Below are 18,507 nucleotides of genomic sequence, written 5' to 3'. Positions count from 1 at the left end.
GGACAGTCAGCTTTCATTGGGATGAGCACAGGAGAGATTTGCTGCATCACTCTGAGCTCCCCCACTGTATGGAGCTGAATCCCTCTTTATACTGAAATCTCTAAACTCAGCAGAAAGACAGCAGGGTTTCAAAGAAGACACTTTGTTTATCGAGAACTATGTACCCTGGACATTCCAGTTCTACTGAGCACGTTGCTTCAGGTTCCTTCCTGCCAAAGGTCACAGTTAAATGTGCAAGGCAACGTCTCACCAGCCCACCATTTACGTAGCAGGCACAGAGGCAGTTTGACCAAAACATGATCTCCCCTTTAAAATCACTCTTGCTTTTGTTGGACACATAGCTTCCTAACAAAACACTGTGGAACTGCTCCTGCAAAAAGGCAATTGTTCTCTTGCAGCGCAAGGACGTTGCAGATTACTGCAGTATCTGCTGTAAGCACCCTGTCCCTGTGATGCAGAATAACTCAATGAAAACAGCCAGGATAGGCTCAGCCGTTGTATTTAAAGACTGACACAATGGTGTCTATTGAAAGTAGAGTGGCTGCTGCTCCAGTCAACATGCTCACCTTGCCTGGGCTTATGCTCCTCCCCATGCCAAAAGACACATAGAAGCCTCTTCTATTCATAGCAGGGACACTGCTGCAGAATTCTAGGTCAGAGGACAAATGCCTAATACTGTTCCAGAGATCTCTGACACTGCAGCTCACTGGTTGACAATGGGTGAGGCTGCATCATTACTTACGAGAGAAGCTAGCGTTATGGTTGGTACAGGGTAGTAATTCTTCTTGGGGACTACCATCATTCTAGATCACCACTGGACCCTGTTCATGGTCATGTGTTAGACAGGAAGCACCAAAATCTTGGAACTGAGTAGAAGGGAAAGTAGGGGTCCTGGACAGACTGGGATGAAATCAGAAAAAGAAAAGTTGATGAAGCCACGGCAGCATGTGGACATTGAGTACATTTGTGTAGCAGGGTACACTTGCTGAGGTGGAGAGTGAAAAAACTGGACAAGAACAGCACACAGTGCGGCAAGCGTGATGAGGCCAGGGACAGCCATCAAAAAAAAAAAAAAAAAAAAGGCAGCGACAACATTGCGTCACTGTTGACAACATAATCAGTTGCCTTTTTTACAAATACAAGTTAATCAACAAATACATATTTCTTTTTGAATCTTAAAAATAGATTTTTAAGATTAAGGAAATTAGTAAGCCGAGCACCTCATGCCCTCTTACTCAAAGTGCAAGCATTCCATTCCAGTGGAAGGGCCATGCCAGGACCAGATTTGGCTACGTGTGCGGTTTTGCGACAGCTTATGAAACAGGCTTTGCATCTCCTCCTCCCAGCCTTAGTGCTTAGCTATAAACTGCCTTATAAAGAGAGTTACTGTTACAAGGCAGGCAAGTGACTGTTTTTTTCTGAACCTTTACTTTGTCTAATACGTTTCAGATTTCTGCAGTCTCTGCCAAGCTTTTCCATTCCTTTTTTTTTTTTTTTTTTTTAAACACATAAACCAGTCTTATGACTGGAATGGCAAAGCCAAGAAAAACAATCTAGGGTTGATTTTTAGCATTACATAACAAGCGATCAGTTTAAGAAAAAAAAAAATTAAGTCCAAAGCAGTAGGTTGAGTGCAGTTTGTGCAGCTAAGAATTAAGAGTTCTGAAGAGGAGAACTGAAGAAACCAAGCAATTGGTGTAGAAGATCTACCTCTTTTCATCTCTGAGTCAATATTTTACAGCTCTTCTGAGATTATGATATTTGAAAGCTACAGTGTTTGGTTTAGCTTTATGTAAAGACTTCACCATACGAGTTTTCATTTGTTCCGTACACGGAAAAAAAAAGCCATGATTCTAACTGGTGGTCACAAAGAACGCAAGGAAAGAAGATATGAAAGACCACTCTCCCAGCACTGGCAGACCCCCTACCACCACCACACATCTTGAATTTAATGAAAGCGCTGCATGGAAAAATCTTGCATTTACAGTCTAACACTGTGTATGTTGATCACAAACAGGACTCCAGTATCTAGAGAAGCCCATCTGGCATCTTTTACTACCAGAAATCTTAAAAATAAAGGAGGAATTCAGGTATTTAGCAACATATGTCAGGAACAACCTCTTCCTGCTCCTTTCCCCTCTACAGGCAATTTTCTACCAGTTGCTGGTTACCTTCCACTCTGGCTGACCAATACAAAAAGTTGAGGTGCTGTTATTTTAAGTATGCAAACTCCATTCATTATTATATGTTAATTAGAATAATTATCATATCTACAAGCCTATGTGAAATGTCTGCAAACATACCTTCATCTGCTTGACTGTGTATCGCATCGTTCCAAACGGTCCATCTTTCATGAGCTTCTTCCCCACAACTTTAGCTCGGATCACTGTCATAAGAGAGGAAAAGTACAACAAATTATAAACAACTTTACACAGCATTTAGGCTAGACCCTCCACTTCAAAAAAGCCACTTAGATACATTATCCTGTAAAATAAAACAAAACTCCAGGCCAATCTTCCTCTAAATGGATTCTAAATCTCACACATAATATGTAAAAGGGAATGCCAAAGCAAGAATTTATTTAGAGGAAATCCAGTTCTGTGTGAAGAATAAGAACTAGCATTGCTTATGTTGACATCTCACTGAAATCTGCAAAGCAGACTATAGCTGGGACCAAGACAGGTTAAAATCTTTGCACCAAGCCACCAGGATGAAGTTTGAGTTTAATGTCTTAACTCTCAACATATGGAATGATGTTCAACAAGATATGACTTTAAAATTGTTCTTTGGATGCCCAGTGCAGCTTCTGCTTCCCAATAACCACAGTAAGACAGTGCAGCGCACTGCAATATCCCATATCTGGGGATTTCACTACAGCTGCCACCTTTCAGATACCACAAAACTACCAACAAATGGCTACTGTGCAAAGCCATATTGTTCAGCAACCGTCAAGTCCACAGTGAAAGCTGCCAGGCCAGCCAGAAGCCACCTGGAAGACAAACCAAAGCTGACCCATCAGACACTGCACTTCATTTCCTCATGGATACTAAAGGGCATGCGTGTGTGCATGCAGCATCCAGCCTGACACAGATACCTCCTCTGTACCACAGACACACTGCAGCAACGCCAACTGAGCCCAAGCCATCATAGGTAAGGATTTTGAGGTCCCTCACATGGATCCAGTGGATAGTTCACAGTCAATGCTTAATGACAAGTTCTCCTGCTCATCTATTTTTGGGGCATTCCACAAAAATAAATCCTAATGTTCCATCGATCCTCTTTAAAAACATTCTGCAGTCACCTGCTTATCTCAGTAGAGGAGCAAAGCTTAGTGACAGGGCAGGCATTATTCAGCTAAAGTTCACCCCGCCTAGAACAATCGTATCATATCATATAAGCACCAAAAGTGACTTAATTTTTACGAGGGCTGCAGAAAATGAGACTGGAGAAGACCAACCCTGGGAAGAATACAGATCATTGTTAGAAAACCCTGTACCCCAAACGCCACTAATACAAACAACAGGACAAAAACATAAAACAAGGAACTCAAAAATTCCATCAACCAAGAGAAATATAAAAACTACAATATAACCACTCAAATCTTACCTAAGATCTTATTCATCAAGCCTCTCATTGCAAGGGCTATGAAAATTATTCCAGTACAATAATCCAAAGAATGCAACATACTCATAACACGATTGACAATGTAACATTATACGTAAATCCCCCAGAAACCCCTTTTTTGTGGAAGAGCAGATATCAGCTACTTTTGCATAAAGCTTATCTCAGTACACCATTGCAAACAATACACCTCTGCTGAATATGTGGCCCAATGGTTCCAGACTACTGAAATCCAACAACTAAAACAGATCACATACACCATTTCCTCTGAGTCTGTGAAGGGAATGATCATAACTCTCTGCACAGGACAGAGGTATTGCTTTCACAGCAATCTTTTGCAGCTTTTCATCTGTGTTTTGACACTGTATCATATTAATGTAACACAGAAAACAATTCACTCAAAAGCAGGAAGGCATGGAAGGGAGACAAAGAGGTGTAGGTGCTCCTTCACAAGCAGTAAAAACCCAAACAGTAATTATTTGCATTACAGCATTATCTAAAAGCAGCAACAAAGTTCAGGGATCCATTTTGCTAGGTATATAGGACATTAAACAAGCACCTTGTTGCTTCTTAGCTCATTTAGGTTTCAAACAGCTGTAGAAGCCCACCGGAAGAAACGGGAAAAAGAGGAGGCTAAGTTTTTGTTCACTACCTAGACCAAATTAATGAGGCAAAAAGCTTGTCCCAGCTTCCTGAATAATCTGAAGAACAGATTTAAAGGAAGAGATAGGTCTCGTTATACACACCGTTTGCTGGAATTTGTTCCATGAGGATGGTGTGAAATTAAGACAACTCACTCTGCTCTGATTTACATCCCGTGCTTCAGCCAGACTTGTCAAATAAATTTTAAACTAGGTAAGACAGTCCTGCTGGCTTTGATTCAAAGGACCAACAAAACCTTCATTCATTGAGTGTAAAACTTAATTCTTAAATTTTTTTTTCAAGCTTCTATTATCCAATGGCAGTAAAGGCCAGTACAATTTTATTGATTCTTCTATTTAACAAGTTGTTCAGACTTTGATTTACTCGCTTCTTCAAAATTTAGTAGCTATATTGAACCACATCCTTGAGGACTGCAAATGTATTTAAAGAACTAGGTTCTTTTATTTGTTGCCCCCAAACACCACGGCCACCAGCAAAGATACAAAAACAAGACTGCCTATGGGTCAATGAGAAAGAACACAGTTTCTTTAAGGTTTTGTGAATTACAGGGCACTTCATTAATGCCAGAGTCTATAGCAAAAGAGTGTCAAAAATCTTATCTTCATCTATTGCATATCTGATGCACTGAAATTGAGAAAACGGTGTTTGCCCAACACGTCTGAAATCAACAATGAAATCTTCCATCTTATTGACAACAATAAGAAATACACTAAAAGGCAATATTGCAAAATGCTAGGGTTTTCAAACCAGAACGTGGTTAGCATAAAAGATGACAGGCATATTCCCCATTGCTGACAAAATATCTAAAACCTCATTTTCTTCATGTACTTCACTGCTAGATTGGCAGCCGTTTAACTGCTAGCTAGAGTAGCACAGACACTTCAGAAAGAACCAGCTTTGATTTACAGACTAACCAACAGCTTCACCACAGGACCAAAGATCCAAAATGTGCATCTACACAAGCATGTGACAGCATTCCAATTTCAACTAATGCTACCCTTGCAAGCAGGTGGAAGGATCTGTATTTTCGTATTATTGTTCCCCAATAACGTTAGAGAACAATTACCATCCTAGCAAATTCACCTAGTAAAAGCCATGAAAAACCTTAGTGTGGGCCATCACTTCAAGCCTTTTGTAAATGGGTCGAGCCCTCTGTACCTCAGAGAAGTTGCCTTTATCACCCAAATGGTAACTTTTCTAGGTAAGTTACCTTCTTCACAAAAAAGCTAGGAACAAACAAAGAAACCACCCTGCCTTATTCTTCCCACATTAAAGTCAAACTGTTAGCTAAGGAGCAGAGGGTACTGCAACTTAAGTCTATCCCTTGTATTTTATGAGGCTAAATTCCCAGCCCCGGAGGATCAGATGCATCTGGGTAAATGGAGAGAAATGCTGGACAGACACGAATGCTCAGAGGTTGCTCTTGCATGTCCAGCTTTATCACCCTAAGCCTCCACGGATGAGGGCCACTCATAAATCTGCCCAGAACAGAGCTCCAAGCTGCAGATCTGGAGCCACATGTTTCCCAGTTCCTATTTTTGCTCCATCAAACTGCCGCTCACAGTCATACAGCCGGACCACTCTCCACACCTGGTCAAAAGATAAAGAACATTGTTCCTAACTGACTGGGGGCCATGCATACTTGACAGAGGAATTTTTCACCCTCTGCAAATTATCAGAAATTTTCAGTATTTCTGCTGCAAATTCAGTCCATCTTATGTTAAAGTCAACTGTTCATTTCTGGAGACCCCTACTGCTTGAGCAGAATGAGGCAAAAAGTGCTGTGACTGCTCCCCTGAACTCCTTCCTTCTCCCTGAAGCTCTATTACAGTCCTGCTATTACTGATGGGAAACTTTATCCCACACAAGTGGTCACCAAAATAGCTGCATATTTTTAAACCACAATTCCTTTGAAGTACTGCCTATGAAAACACTCTGAGATTAATCTTTCTCTGTACTTTGGGGTTTCAGGTCAGGTCACTTTGTGGGACTGGAGCAGTTGGCAACGTCTCATGAGTGATTTGTAATTATTTATTAAAAGTTAAATTAGATGAGGATATAAATCTTGATAAGATAAGGATGGCAGCCATACTATGATTCAAAGAGGAAAAAACATATGCGCTGCTTCTCAACATTTGACATGATTAAAAAAATCAGGGAGAGAACAGAGAGAAAGAAAACTGTATATCTTGTTGATATTCTAAAAAAAATTATTAAGAAAATAACAACCTGCTGTGTTTGAGGATTCAAGAAATACAGCTAACAATGTATCACAAATGATAAATCTGTTTATCTCTTTTCCCTTGTTGTTTGGTGGGGTTTTTTTTTTATGTAAACTAGCTTAGTGCTTAGGAAAACAGAGATGGCTTGGATTTGCCACAGGACTAGTATAGAGCAAACAGCTAATGGTTTGTATTTCACTGGCATCTCTAGCATGGTACAAACTGTCTGCACATGCATGTATACACACAAATACACACAAAAATCACTTATAACTTTTACAAATGTCACTGGATGAGGTCTTATAAAGGCAAAAAAATCATAACACACCTAGGAGAAAAAGGCCCTATACACACTTTTATTTGCTCAAATGCACACATATCTAACACAAGTACTCTTTAAATTTATCCCTTAATCTGTGGCCATTTTCTCAAGGATTCATAGGAAGAATAGGCCTAAAGGTAAGATACGAAGCAAAAGAGGACACTGGCTTTACAGCTGAGACAGCAGAAGGCATTCTTTTCATGAGGCAAGGAGTAAACAAATAGTCAATCACTAATGTGAGGGAAGTGGACACATGAGATTGAGACAAGCATTTGCCAACCTGAGGAAACAACGTGGTGAAAAGACTTATAATTACCAAGTCATTCCATCCAGGCACAAACTAGATACTACATGTGTAGTAGCTTTTTTCCCCAAATGAAAAGCAAAGGCATCAACTGTCTTAGTTCAGTCCAGCCTGTGTCCTTTATGGGGGCCAGCCACTAGATGGTGACACTGTCACAAATCTCACCTTAGGTTAACGAGAGGGCAGTGGTACATGCACAAACTAACACCACGAATCCCAGTTGTCTGCCCAACTGCACTATGAGAACCAGATGCTTTCACGCAAGTGGGCTGGTTGTCATCTATAAACAGTGTTTTAAGTGGAGGCACACACCCTTTAGAGACTAGGATTTCCTCCAAACCCATTTCCCTTGTGACCAATTATCATGAATGGCTCAGAAGAGTAACAAATGCTACACTTCTCATTATTGTTTCAAGGATTTATTTTATTGGTGTGCAATACGAGTATTTTTTAAGTGAGATGCTTGGCCGAGATGCACGCTCACTGCATTTAAGTGAAGGATGTGGAGGATTCATATTGTTTACTAATGAAGACGCAGGGGACAAGTTATTCTCTCAGTCCATTCTTTGGCATCCAAAGAGTGTCAAAATAAAATACATGGGGAGCAGCAATGTGACCAGGAGGATAAAGAAAGGCCCATTCTATCCCAAGGCCACTGACTACACCAGGAACGGGACAGCAAAAACAACCCCCAACAGAACGGTGCACTTGTAAATGCTGCCTTTACACTAGACACAGGACATGCCAAGGAGGACAGTTGCCATCTTATTCATCCAAAGACTATATAAGGGCTCACTTCCAAGAGCAATTTACTGAGAATTTTTTACCAAGTTTACTAGAAACCCTCTCATTCAGCCCGTCTCACAAAAACTCCTTACTGTGCTGATTCGTGCTGGAGGGCTCACATCACGCAGGACTAAGGCAGCTGGTATGTTTAAGACTCCCAAGCATACCTAGCACACAGCTGAGGTACTAGTTTATTTTGGCATTTATGAGAGTGTCTCCTAACCTGGTCAAGACAGGATACTTTTATACACAGATTTTCTTGCAATGTTGCTGAAGGTGCTGCTAAAAAGACAGAATTCCTGTGTCTGTCTTGCTCACTCTCTCTCATGAGCTGCATTCCTTTTACCACCCCCCTGGCTGATCTGTTAGCAATTACTACCAACACTCTTGGCTTCCCTAATAACAGAGGACCATAACTACAAGTAGATTGTGTCCTTTGCACTGGAAGTCTGGCCCAGCTATATGCAGCCTCTTGGGAAGCTCTACTAAATTGCCTGGTGGCTGTAGGCTTGTTAGAGAAATGAGTGAGCTTTGCTTTGCACAGGTGCAATCAAGCAACCTTTCACCCATTCCTCCACTTCCACAGCAAAGCAGAACGGAGTGGGAAATGCTGATGACAGCAGGGGATTCATGAAAAGATACAAGTCCCCGGTCTGTTTGACGATCTGTCTGTACCAAAAGTCACCTCCTCCTACGTAACCAAATAGAATTCTTTTACCACTTAGAGTATTGAATTTGAAGGCTTCTTGCAAGGCATGAGAAGGATTAAAAAATACAATACAGGAGCTTTCTTTTGCCTCGTTCCATCATGACCTTCAGCCAAAGACACAAGAGCAAAGCAAACCTCTCTTGCTTTGTCTTGGAAGAAGCCAAATCCAGCTGTGCTGCTACATAGCATCACCAGAGAACCTCATCAAGAAAGCAAAAAAAGGTATTAAGAGGTTCACTGCCGGCTGCCTTCCTCTCATACTCCTCACCAACAAACTAGCTCCCATTCCTGGCGATCCAAATCTTGATCTTTTGCCTTTTCAAAGCACTCTGAGGAACACTGACTGAGCCTTCTTAACACCAATCACCTCTACCAGTCAGACAGTTGCCACAAATATCGCACTGGAAAGGATTTGTGCTTACTTCAGCAAAAGTGTTGGAACATTTTGACTTAACAATAAAAGTCTAAATAAAAACAGGAAGGCAACACACCCAGATATCTTGCCTTCCCATTTTCTAACCAGAACTAGGACATTTACTTTTTGCCTTTGTTTTACAGCTCAAAAAAATTTTCCCTGTCTGTGGCATAGCAAGACTGTTTGAAGGACACCCAAAATAGTGGAAGGCAATTAAATGGCTTCACCCAGACCCAAGCCTTTCTAAAACAACTGATCACAACTGCAGTTACTATATATTAACCCAGCTTCCTATCCCTGCAGATTTCCTTGCCACTAAGAGCCTATTTGCACAACACTTTTGCACTGCAAAATAAGGTGATACAACTCTTCCATACAAGATTATGATTGCATCAGACCTCTCATCACTTCAAAAAGTATAAACTGCTCTAGAAGGGCTTTACTTGGAAGAAATTTAATCCTCCCAACAAGACCACAAATTAAAAGATGCAAGGTTGCATAAAACAAGCAGAAGTAGGTTTGTGCTTGGCATTCCACCTGTAGCTTATTAAGCAGATACATTTTTTCTGATGGCAGCAGTAGCAAACATTTTTCTCCCACCCCATATGGTGCATCTCACCCTACAGAAACTCCCTTTGAAATACGTTAGAATCTGAGACAAAGAAGTCTCTGTCAGATAAGAAACTGCAAATTCTCTTCTAGACATTTCATTCCAGTTCCTATATGCATTTTGGTTGAAGACTCTTCAGCTGTCCAGCACTGCCCCTGCATCTAACTCCTGATGTTAGCTCCCTTGCTGTCCCATCATACACAGATAGTCTGTTTGGAGGATTGAGGAAAGACTGAAGGGAAGAGGAAGGCAGGGGGGATCTAAAATGCATTTACAAGTACAGTCTTTAGATCCATGTGTAGATGGTGTGTTTCGTGCCAAGGGAGCCTAGCTTCAGGAAATACCTTGTGATAAACACAGAGAAGCTAAAGGAAGAAAAAATTCAAAAGAAACAACATCTGTTGTTACTAGCTGTTACACCTACTAAACTCAGGGAAGCCAGGTAGGCCCAAGAGATTAGCTAGAACAGGCACAGAGTGCAGCTAGTTCAGACACAAGAGTTACATGAATAGCTAAATTAGCCTCACAGCTTGCATCAACAAAAGATTGCAGGTTTGCTACTGGTGTACTGCAGACTACATAATGAGAGTGCCTACAGCTTTGAGAAACCTCTGGTAAAATAAAAAGAGAAAGAAATGTTATTCCTGCCAACTAGCCATTTCTCTGTCTCCTTTTTGGCAGGCTTTTTTCTAACTTTCCTCCTAAATATTTTTTAGCTAGTTACTGAAAGCTGAATTCAGGCTAGAGGCAAAAGGCAGTAGGCAAGTATCAGAGTAAAGGAAGGAAAAGTGATGCAAGCAGAAGGAGGGGAAGGGAGTGCCCCATCAACAGAGCGCAGTAGAGGGGCACCTTGCACCTCTCTCCAAGGGATGCTTTCCGCAGAGTGCATTTTGCCTCATTTTATGCCACTGATGATTGCCAAATAAAGAACTGCTTTCAGCCAAGGTTAGCAGTGTTGGAAAGATGGTGGTCAAAACCAACACACAAAAGCACTTCCAAAGCCAGCTTACAACAGTGAATAAAAATCACAAGCATATGACTCAAAGCTGGTCAGGCAATGCTCAGCTCAAAACACCTTTTCCATTTTCTTTTGGTCTACATAGGATTTGTGCAATAAGATTTAACTCAGTCTTCACTTCCAGATCAAGTACTTCTAGACACAGCACATACAGGATGAGGGGAAGCCAGGCTAAGACAGACAAGGTTCTGGTTTCTCATAGCTCTTTGAAATTGTTCGAAGGAGCCACACGTCTAAGCGTTCCACTCAGAGAATATGGCAGAGCTGAAGTGAGACCAATTACGGACAAATGGAAACCATATGCGATTTTAATGAAACAAGGAGCTGATGCACATGGCTTACTGCTGCAGGAGCATTTACTGCCTGAAAGGAATGTGCATCTGGCATTGATCCTTTCTCAGCCCATCAAGTGAGCAGTAACATGGAAAGCAAATTGGAGCATATGATGAGAGATGAATTGCCTAAAGAAGTACAGTTGCAGGACCAGCCTCTGCAAGAAGAAAACATGTCCTTTGCCTGTGATTTAGTGATACAGTTACAAGTGAGGCTGATCTTCCATTTCCATAGATCATGATAATAAACTATAAGAATGAGTGCTAGAGTGATTAAAATGGATGGAGTAGTATTTCAAAGAACCTATTACAATCGCAGAAATCCCATTCTGGTTCACAGGGAGCAGACTTCTACTCCCTTGAGGTCATGGGCACTGCTTAAAGAATAAGGTACTGTTGATCATAAGCAAGGGTAATGTACAGTCCTCATACGTGATATCTGTTGCTGCAAGTACTCAGATTACATTGCTTTCACATGTACATCAGAATGGGTACACAGGGAGGAGACTTGAGGCTAAAGAGGCAGTACAGACACACCCTTCTGTTCCATTTTTTTCTTTTTGACTGCAGATTTCCCAGGAAGTTTCAGTTCTGCTGAGAAAGAAGAGTCCTTAGCCTGCAAAGCTGTAGATAAGTTGCTTTACTGGGATATGGTCATTCCTTCTGCAAGCTGTTGTGTTGCAGATTGATATCTGGTTCTCAGAACAAAACCACTATCTTCACCAAGCAGCCAAGAGACTGCTCACATACATCACCAGATGAAGGGGGGAAAGATGCTCTGATCCAGCACTCAACCATATACACAGTGAATATCCAGGACTGAACCTGGTAGATGCTACTTTGCATTTCATGTAGTAGTGAGACATTTGCAAAGCCAGATACATGGAACTGGCACATCTTTGCTCCTTAGTGCTAGATTTCCTCTGTGGAATATCCAGAGTTAAGAAGTGTAACAAATTCATCACTGCATTTTTAAAGGAGGCAATAGAAAATTCTTGAGCCAAATCTGCCTGTTTGTCTTCCTTAACCCATTGTGCAATCCATGAATGCACTGGGAGCTCCCATCCAAATGGTCCAACAGGAGGAGGAGAAGGAGGAGGAGGAGGAAGGAGTCCTGCTAAAGAGAACATCTGAAAGCAGTTTTCTTCTGCACATTAGAAACAGGGCAGCTCTGACAGCCCATATAAACCTTTCAAAACAGGGAGTATCAAAAGCCACAGGCCTGGACACTCCCTGCTTCAGCAGCTTACTTCAGAGGACTCTTCTTGCTTCAGCACCTCGCCCAGCTGGGACGGGTGCCAGCGCTCTGCAAGGAGGCTGCACTCTGCCGATCACATGGTTTACACTCAATTTTGCACGTAGGAGCTAGAGAGGAAGAACTGTTTGGGAACATGTATAGATTTCATGGGCACTGGGTGGGCCTGCAAATTCTTTCCTGCATTAGAAAACTTGAATTAAACTGACAGGCTAAGCAGCTGTCCACACCAAAGAGGTATACATACTTAGGCAGGTCAGGCCTATATGTGCTGCTCTGGTGTTCCTGTTTGCCCCAGACCTGACAAGACCAAGTATTTGGCCTGCCAGACCCTGGAATTAAACCTGCATTCAACCAATTTCTCCTATGAGAAGCCATTCTTGCGCACCATTCTTGAGCCATTAAAAATTGTTCATAAGCTGACAGCCTCTGAACTGTTCACATACACTTTATGCGTCCACGACACAGTTCTGGCTTATCATAATGCTTAAGAAATTTACTAATTGCCTATTTTATTAGTGTCTATTATGTAACCACAGTCATTAATACTATGTAGCTGAGCTTCGCTACATGAAAATAATTTTACACTGCAGTCTGAGCACCATGTAAAGACTTAGGTGTGGCACATGGATCCTGATTCAGTGCTCATTAAAGCAAATGGAAAACCTCCCTGAGTCCTGGATCAGCTTCATGTACCTTAATCCCCAGTCAGACTACAGGTCAAGGTCAGGACAATATCAGGGCAAACTTCACACTGACCAGTTTGCCCACCTATCCAGAACTTTCCCACGTAGTGCCGTCATAACTGTGTTCCAAAATATCATCCTTCATTTTGGACCTTCAAAGGGATATTGAAGGCCAGAAGAACTCAGTGTTGATTTGTTGTGTTAGTAAGGTAAAAACAAAAAAAAAAAGTGATGGGAGACATCTCATGAAAGAGGTAATGAGAAGACCTAGAAGTCTAAGACCATCTATAAGCAACAACTCTTCACATAAGTAACACAAATATGGCACACTGTACATCCTCTGGCACTGAAAACACAGGATTCTCCCTGTGCAATGACACAGAGAACTGACAGTGAAAAGGGTAGGCAGATACTGGCCAGTTAACTTTGTTCTTCAAACAGTTTTCTCAGAAACTCCCTAACTGTCCTACTGACACAGACTGGCCAAAGTTGTTCCATAGAAACTGTAATGGAGAGAGAAACAGTATAACCATCTTGTTTTTTTATTACCCAAAATTCCTTCATCCAAACTTTTAATCAAAATTTTATATTCATGAGCCCCCAATAGGCCATAATCAGAATAGATTTCCAGAAGCTGTGTGTCATGACTTGGACGCCCATATACATCCTGGTGCTCTCAATGACATATTAATGACATACGACTCTTAGCTAGACATCTGTAAGCACAAAGAACACACCGACAGTGCCTGTCTACCACCAATTGTTGACTTTTTTTTCCACAACAGATACTTATACAAATCCAAGGCTAACCCACACTGTCTTATTCCTAGTCAGTATTGCTAATTAGTGGGTTTTTATATGGAAATTCCCAAGTCTGACCATATGAATCTGTTGGAGATTTACTTCAAGTGAGCCTACCAGTCAGCTAGCTCATCTGTGCTTCTGGAGCATGAGAGCTTCATGAAGTATTCTTACCAAAAAGTTTAATAAAGCTCCAATTTTGGGGAGGTAAGCCTGCATTCTAGTATCACTTCTTAGGTGTCCTTGTAACATTTTAAGAAAAAAACTAAAGGTCATAAGATATGGTCGGATAGTCATTTCACAGCCGCCTTGACACAGTGATTGCTATTTCTGAATGCTCTAAGGCCCATTAATTGCTTTAGGAGGTAAAAGTTCTCTGGACACTGCACTGCTGAATGTTTACAGTTAAGGGTAATAATTTCCAGGGTATATACCGAGCCTGACTGCTTCCTGCCTGTCTAGGTCTCCTGAGACATTGCTGTAACAGGACTGTTTTGGCAAAGTAATGAACAACCCTCCCAAGAGCCAGCTTTTCAGGGCTCCAGTTAAGCTTGCACCTGGAACACAGGTGTAAGCACGTTTAAACATTGACAGGAAGAGAACTAACAGAAACACAAGGGGAAATACCTCGTCTCAGTTCAGTGGCAGCAGCACAACCACAAACTTGTTTGTTCATTAATGCAGAAAACCCAAGGAGAACTGCCCATTGCCAAGGGCTGGAGCAAGAGAAAGTGATGTAGATTTGTGTTTTAAAGGGAATCCTCAGCATTCAGAAAAAGCTAACTATAAACCCCAGAAGACTAATGAACTGGAATCTCTCCCAGCTTGAGAGGTAGCGTGTAACCAGATCAAAATCAGCAGTTCCAGAAGAGGGGACTGTTATTGTTAAGCCATCAGGGATAGGACTCATAGAAATGTTTATGGAAATGATTTTTCCTGACAGAAAACATATTACTTAAGTCACAAATTTCTAAGGAAAGCATCAACTACAGCAAAATCGGGTTTTATTTTTCTTATCAGAAAACCCAAGACTTATTTTCATCCTGAATCAGCATTTCTCTTCAACTACACTTGAAGTCTAAATGTTGACATGAAATGACACTTTTGTTCAAAATGGACATTATGAATTAACCCTTTGAAACATTAGATTCAGATGCATCAGAATCACTTTTTCCAGAAAATTCCATGCTGCAGACTGATATTTTCATTTTCCTTCACATTTCAGATTGAATAAATTTTCACCATTTCAAAATTCTCCATGGAACAGAAATTCTGACCCTCTCCAGCAAGCTTCTAGACTTTCACGGTATAAATCAGAGGTGACAATAACAAGCTCTAATGACAGAAGCAAGAGTAAATTCCATTTTCCCCCTCATTTTTCAGAAGCAGCAAGTAAATTCATACCAATGAGAGCTGCAGGTGCTGAGAACTGGCCTCATTTCAAGAAGTAAGCCATTATCCCCCATGATCTCAAAGAGTATCTAAACTAAAATAAGCATTCAACATCAGAGATCAGTCCTTTAATTCACTGTGCCAATAAAAGTCTGTCAGCACTGCAGACTGTAAATGAACATAGCCATACTAGAGCTATCTTTAAAAAGCAACTTAGGACACCACAAACACACTAATTTAATCTGTTCCTGAAGTAAAACATTGGCCTGCTGAGTGCTTGTACTTTGAGACTGCAGGCAAGTCAGCAAGTCAACCCAGTGACAAATGTCTTCCTACTCTCTTTTTCCTTTCTAGCCGTTTCCAACATTTTGAAGCAGTATTGTTTGATTGCGGGCTGCTTCCTGAAGCTGCTTCCTTCAACTCCCTGTTGAACCCAGTGGGAATCTTCCCACTGACTTTAACTGGAGCAGGATCAGGCCCTAAATAAGCAGTGGTGGAATCCCTAGACTTAGGAACTGAACAGCTGTCTGTGCTTTTGGAAAGAAAAGAGGGAAAGTTATTCCTGCAGCTGTTTCCGCAAAGTGCCTTCACTCCAAACTGTAACAAGGTTGGAGGGAGGGGCAGAAGGTGGAATTTTAATAACCCATTAAAAAGGAGTATGGGCCATTGCGCAGCAGGTCTTTCAATTCTACTCAAGCAGGGTCACTGCTGCCAGGCTCAGACAGACCTAAGGGCACGGGAAAAGTCATCTTCTTGTTTTCACATCTCATTCACAGAATGGATAACGAGGGGGAGGGAGGAATCAGCTTTTGGGTTAATTAGCACCATGAACAGACAGCTGCATTGTCATTAAAAGTTCAAGAAGTCATCAGGGTCATCACTGAACAGCAAGATGTACACACATGGACACGAGGCACACGTCTAAGCCTGGGTTTTTAGCAGCCTTGCTCAGCTCCAATTTTCCACTACCCCAAGGGAAACACTGAGTCAAGAACACTGAACTGTTGTAGCTCTGAGGAGAACACAGAAGCACAAAGGCACTCCCTCTGAACAGCAGTTGTTCATCCCTTTGGAACTGCTTAATTTCACACTTAATATACCAACTAAGAATAGTTACGTGGCTTTTTTCCCCCCTCAGAAAAATCAGAGGCGTAGCTTACCAATGTATAGTTTCACATCTGCTTCTAATATTCTGTGGGATAAGCAGAATCCCAGTTAACAAAACCAGGCTATTGGTGCACACACTTTCCTTCCACTGCTTCCTTCCACAAGCAAGGAAGTTGAGGAAGTACAAATGCCTATTAGCAAATCCACAAATGAGCATGTATGAATAATAATTAAAAGATAAAACCTCTAAAATGACAAGAACTGCTATTAATAAGGTTTGGAACAGTACTAGCCTCAGAGAGTCACAATTTGGCTTAAAAACAAAACCAACAAATTATCCAACTATGCAAAATAGCCAAAGATTACGTTCTCATTGCCACAGTTTGCAGTAACATTTTTGATGAGGGATTTTAGTGAAAATGCACCAAAACAAGAAGGATTCCCCTGCCACTTTCCAAACAGGGCAGGGAAGAAATACAACCTTGAATAGCTGAAGCATTACTGCTTTTACAGAAAGCAAACTGGCATTGCCTGGTCCTGTTAGCTGTAGCTTTGCAGCCAATACATTCTAACACCAAAATGAGGCTGAAACCACTATCATTATAGTGAAATCTCACAAAAAACAGTTTTCCTTTTCTACATGAAAGAAACAGACATCCTGCTTGCTCTTGCTATTAAATTGGCAGGCAAACATGTAGCTAGCTCATGAATGTATAGTTCCATTCAGTGCTTGGTCTTTGCCAAGCGAATTACTCCAGGAATACAGAAAACTAGGTTTTTATTTTATTTTATCCATTATAGTTCTGTTGATTCCAGTGTACACTGGCTGTGCACATAACTGAATTTCAGTATGTTCATGACAACACAGCTGTTACAGCAACTCTAATAGAGATGTTCTCATGAGAAAAAAATAAAGAGCTATAGTCCAAAATTCAGAAGGGAAACAACAAGCATCAGCATTTCAGTTCCAATTGCCCAAGTTAAGATGGCTGTTGTGAGCTGTGAAGTCAAAGTGGGCTAAGCAGCTCCTCTTAGGAAACTCCTTCAAATTCTTTCCCTTCCATTCAGGACTCTGTCTTTTTGGAACAAAAACTGCCTTTTTCATATTTTTCTATAGTGTAGCCTGGTGGTGCTGTGTCAAAGTGTCAAAAATAAAAACCTTGGTCGATTTTTCCTTGCTGGTCCACATATGTATTGAGGAATATATGCTGGAAGAAACACTGCCATGTGCTGACCTTATGCTGGCTTGATGAACAAACATAGAGCCTGTACAAAAATGTGAGCACCTAGGTGTGTCAAGACAGCTATCACCCTGGGACCCTGTTCTGTCCGCTCTCCTGTTCTTCTGTCAAAAAGGCTGCCTAGTCAGGATGTGTGCAGGCAAAGATGTTAAATTCAGAAGAGGGGAGCTCTGAACAGCACAAAGGACACAAGTTTACGTCAATGGCCCAAGCTGCCATACTGCATAAAATACAAACAGGAAAACAGTTTCTGAAACAGGAGGGAAAGAAAGAGCCAGTGCTTTCCTTTACCCTACCTCTCCCAACAGACATTAGTACTGGAGGAAATCAGTATGAGAAGGGCATTCAGAAACAAACAGGAGATCTTGCACTGACAGGAAGGAACCTATTGGCTTGAAAACTTTCCGGTACTAGTGAAAGCTTTGTTTCCCATCCAGCCAAATACACAGGTGCTGTCTGCTTTTTTTCAATCCACACTTTCTTCAATCAATTTAAACATGGCATAGGAATAAAGGCAAGGAAGGATCTGCTTCCCACTTTGCTTGGGATGTAGGGCTCTGTAACAAAAGGATTTATTAGTGCTAGCTTTATAGTCCCGTAATTATCTGGCATCAGGAGATTCCTCAGGACAAAATATGAGTAAATACATGATTCCCATCCTGTTGGCCTCCCAGTCAATCAGAAAAAGAGCAAACCAGAACACACTGGGAAACTCAAGAGATAGCTGCAATTTAGAATACATGTGGGAGGTAGGTTAGACATTCATACTGATAACAAAAATAGACTCTCCAGAGTCAAAATAACAAATGCCTTTAAAGAGTTTTAGAAGGAACTTAAAACTGCAGGGCTGAATCAATCTGTAACTATGAGGAATCAGGATGACAGCCACAGAAGGGAGCTATGAGAAAGTCAGACTATCCCACATCAGGTTTCAGGGAGGCATATTTTACCAGCATCAGAACTCCAGCCTAGCTGGATGATGCATATGACTATCACAGGTTCTGCTGCAGGGTGCTTGTTCCA

General features: G+C 41.3%; 1 protein-coding gene across 1 annotated transcript in view; it reads right to left on the bottom strand.

Moving 5' to 3' along the window:
• The window catches only part of TIMP3 (TIMP metallopeptidase inhibitor 3), an 8,547-nt gene extending 6,154 nt beyond the window's left edge, over positions 1–2,393 (bottom strand). The window contains exon 1 of the mRNA XM_010082766.1: positions 2,304–2,393. Within this exon, the coding sequence (XP_010081068.1) occupies positions 2,304–2,393 (90 nt within the window). The remainder of the gene's footprint in view (positions 1–2,303) is intronic.
• Between the last annotated feature and the right edge of the window lie 16,114 nt (positions 2,394–18,507).

The sequence above is a fragment of the Pterocles gutturalis genome, unplaced genomic scaffold (genome assembly GCF_000699245.1).
Source record: "Pterocles gutturalis isolate BGI_N339 unplaced genomic scaffold, ASM69924v1 scaffold2210, whole genome shotgun sequence".
Taxonomy (NCBI): domain Eukaryota; kingdom Metazoa; phylum Chordata; class Aves; order Pterocliformes; family Pteroclidae; genus Pterocles; species Pterocles gutturalis.
The sequence above is the reverse complement of the archived record's forward strand: the minus strand, read 5'-3'. Positions and strand labels throughout refer to the sequence as shown.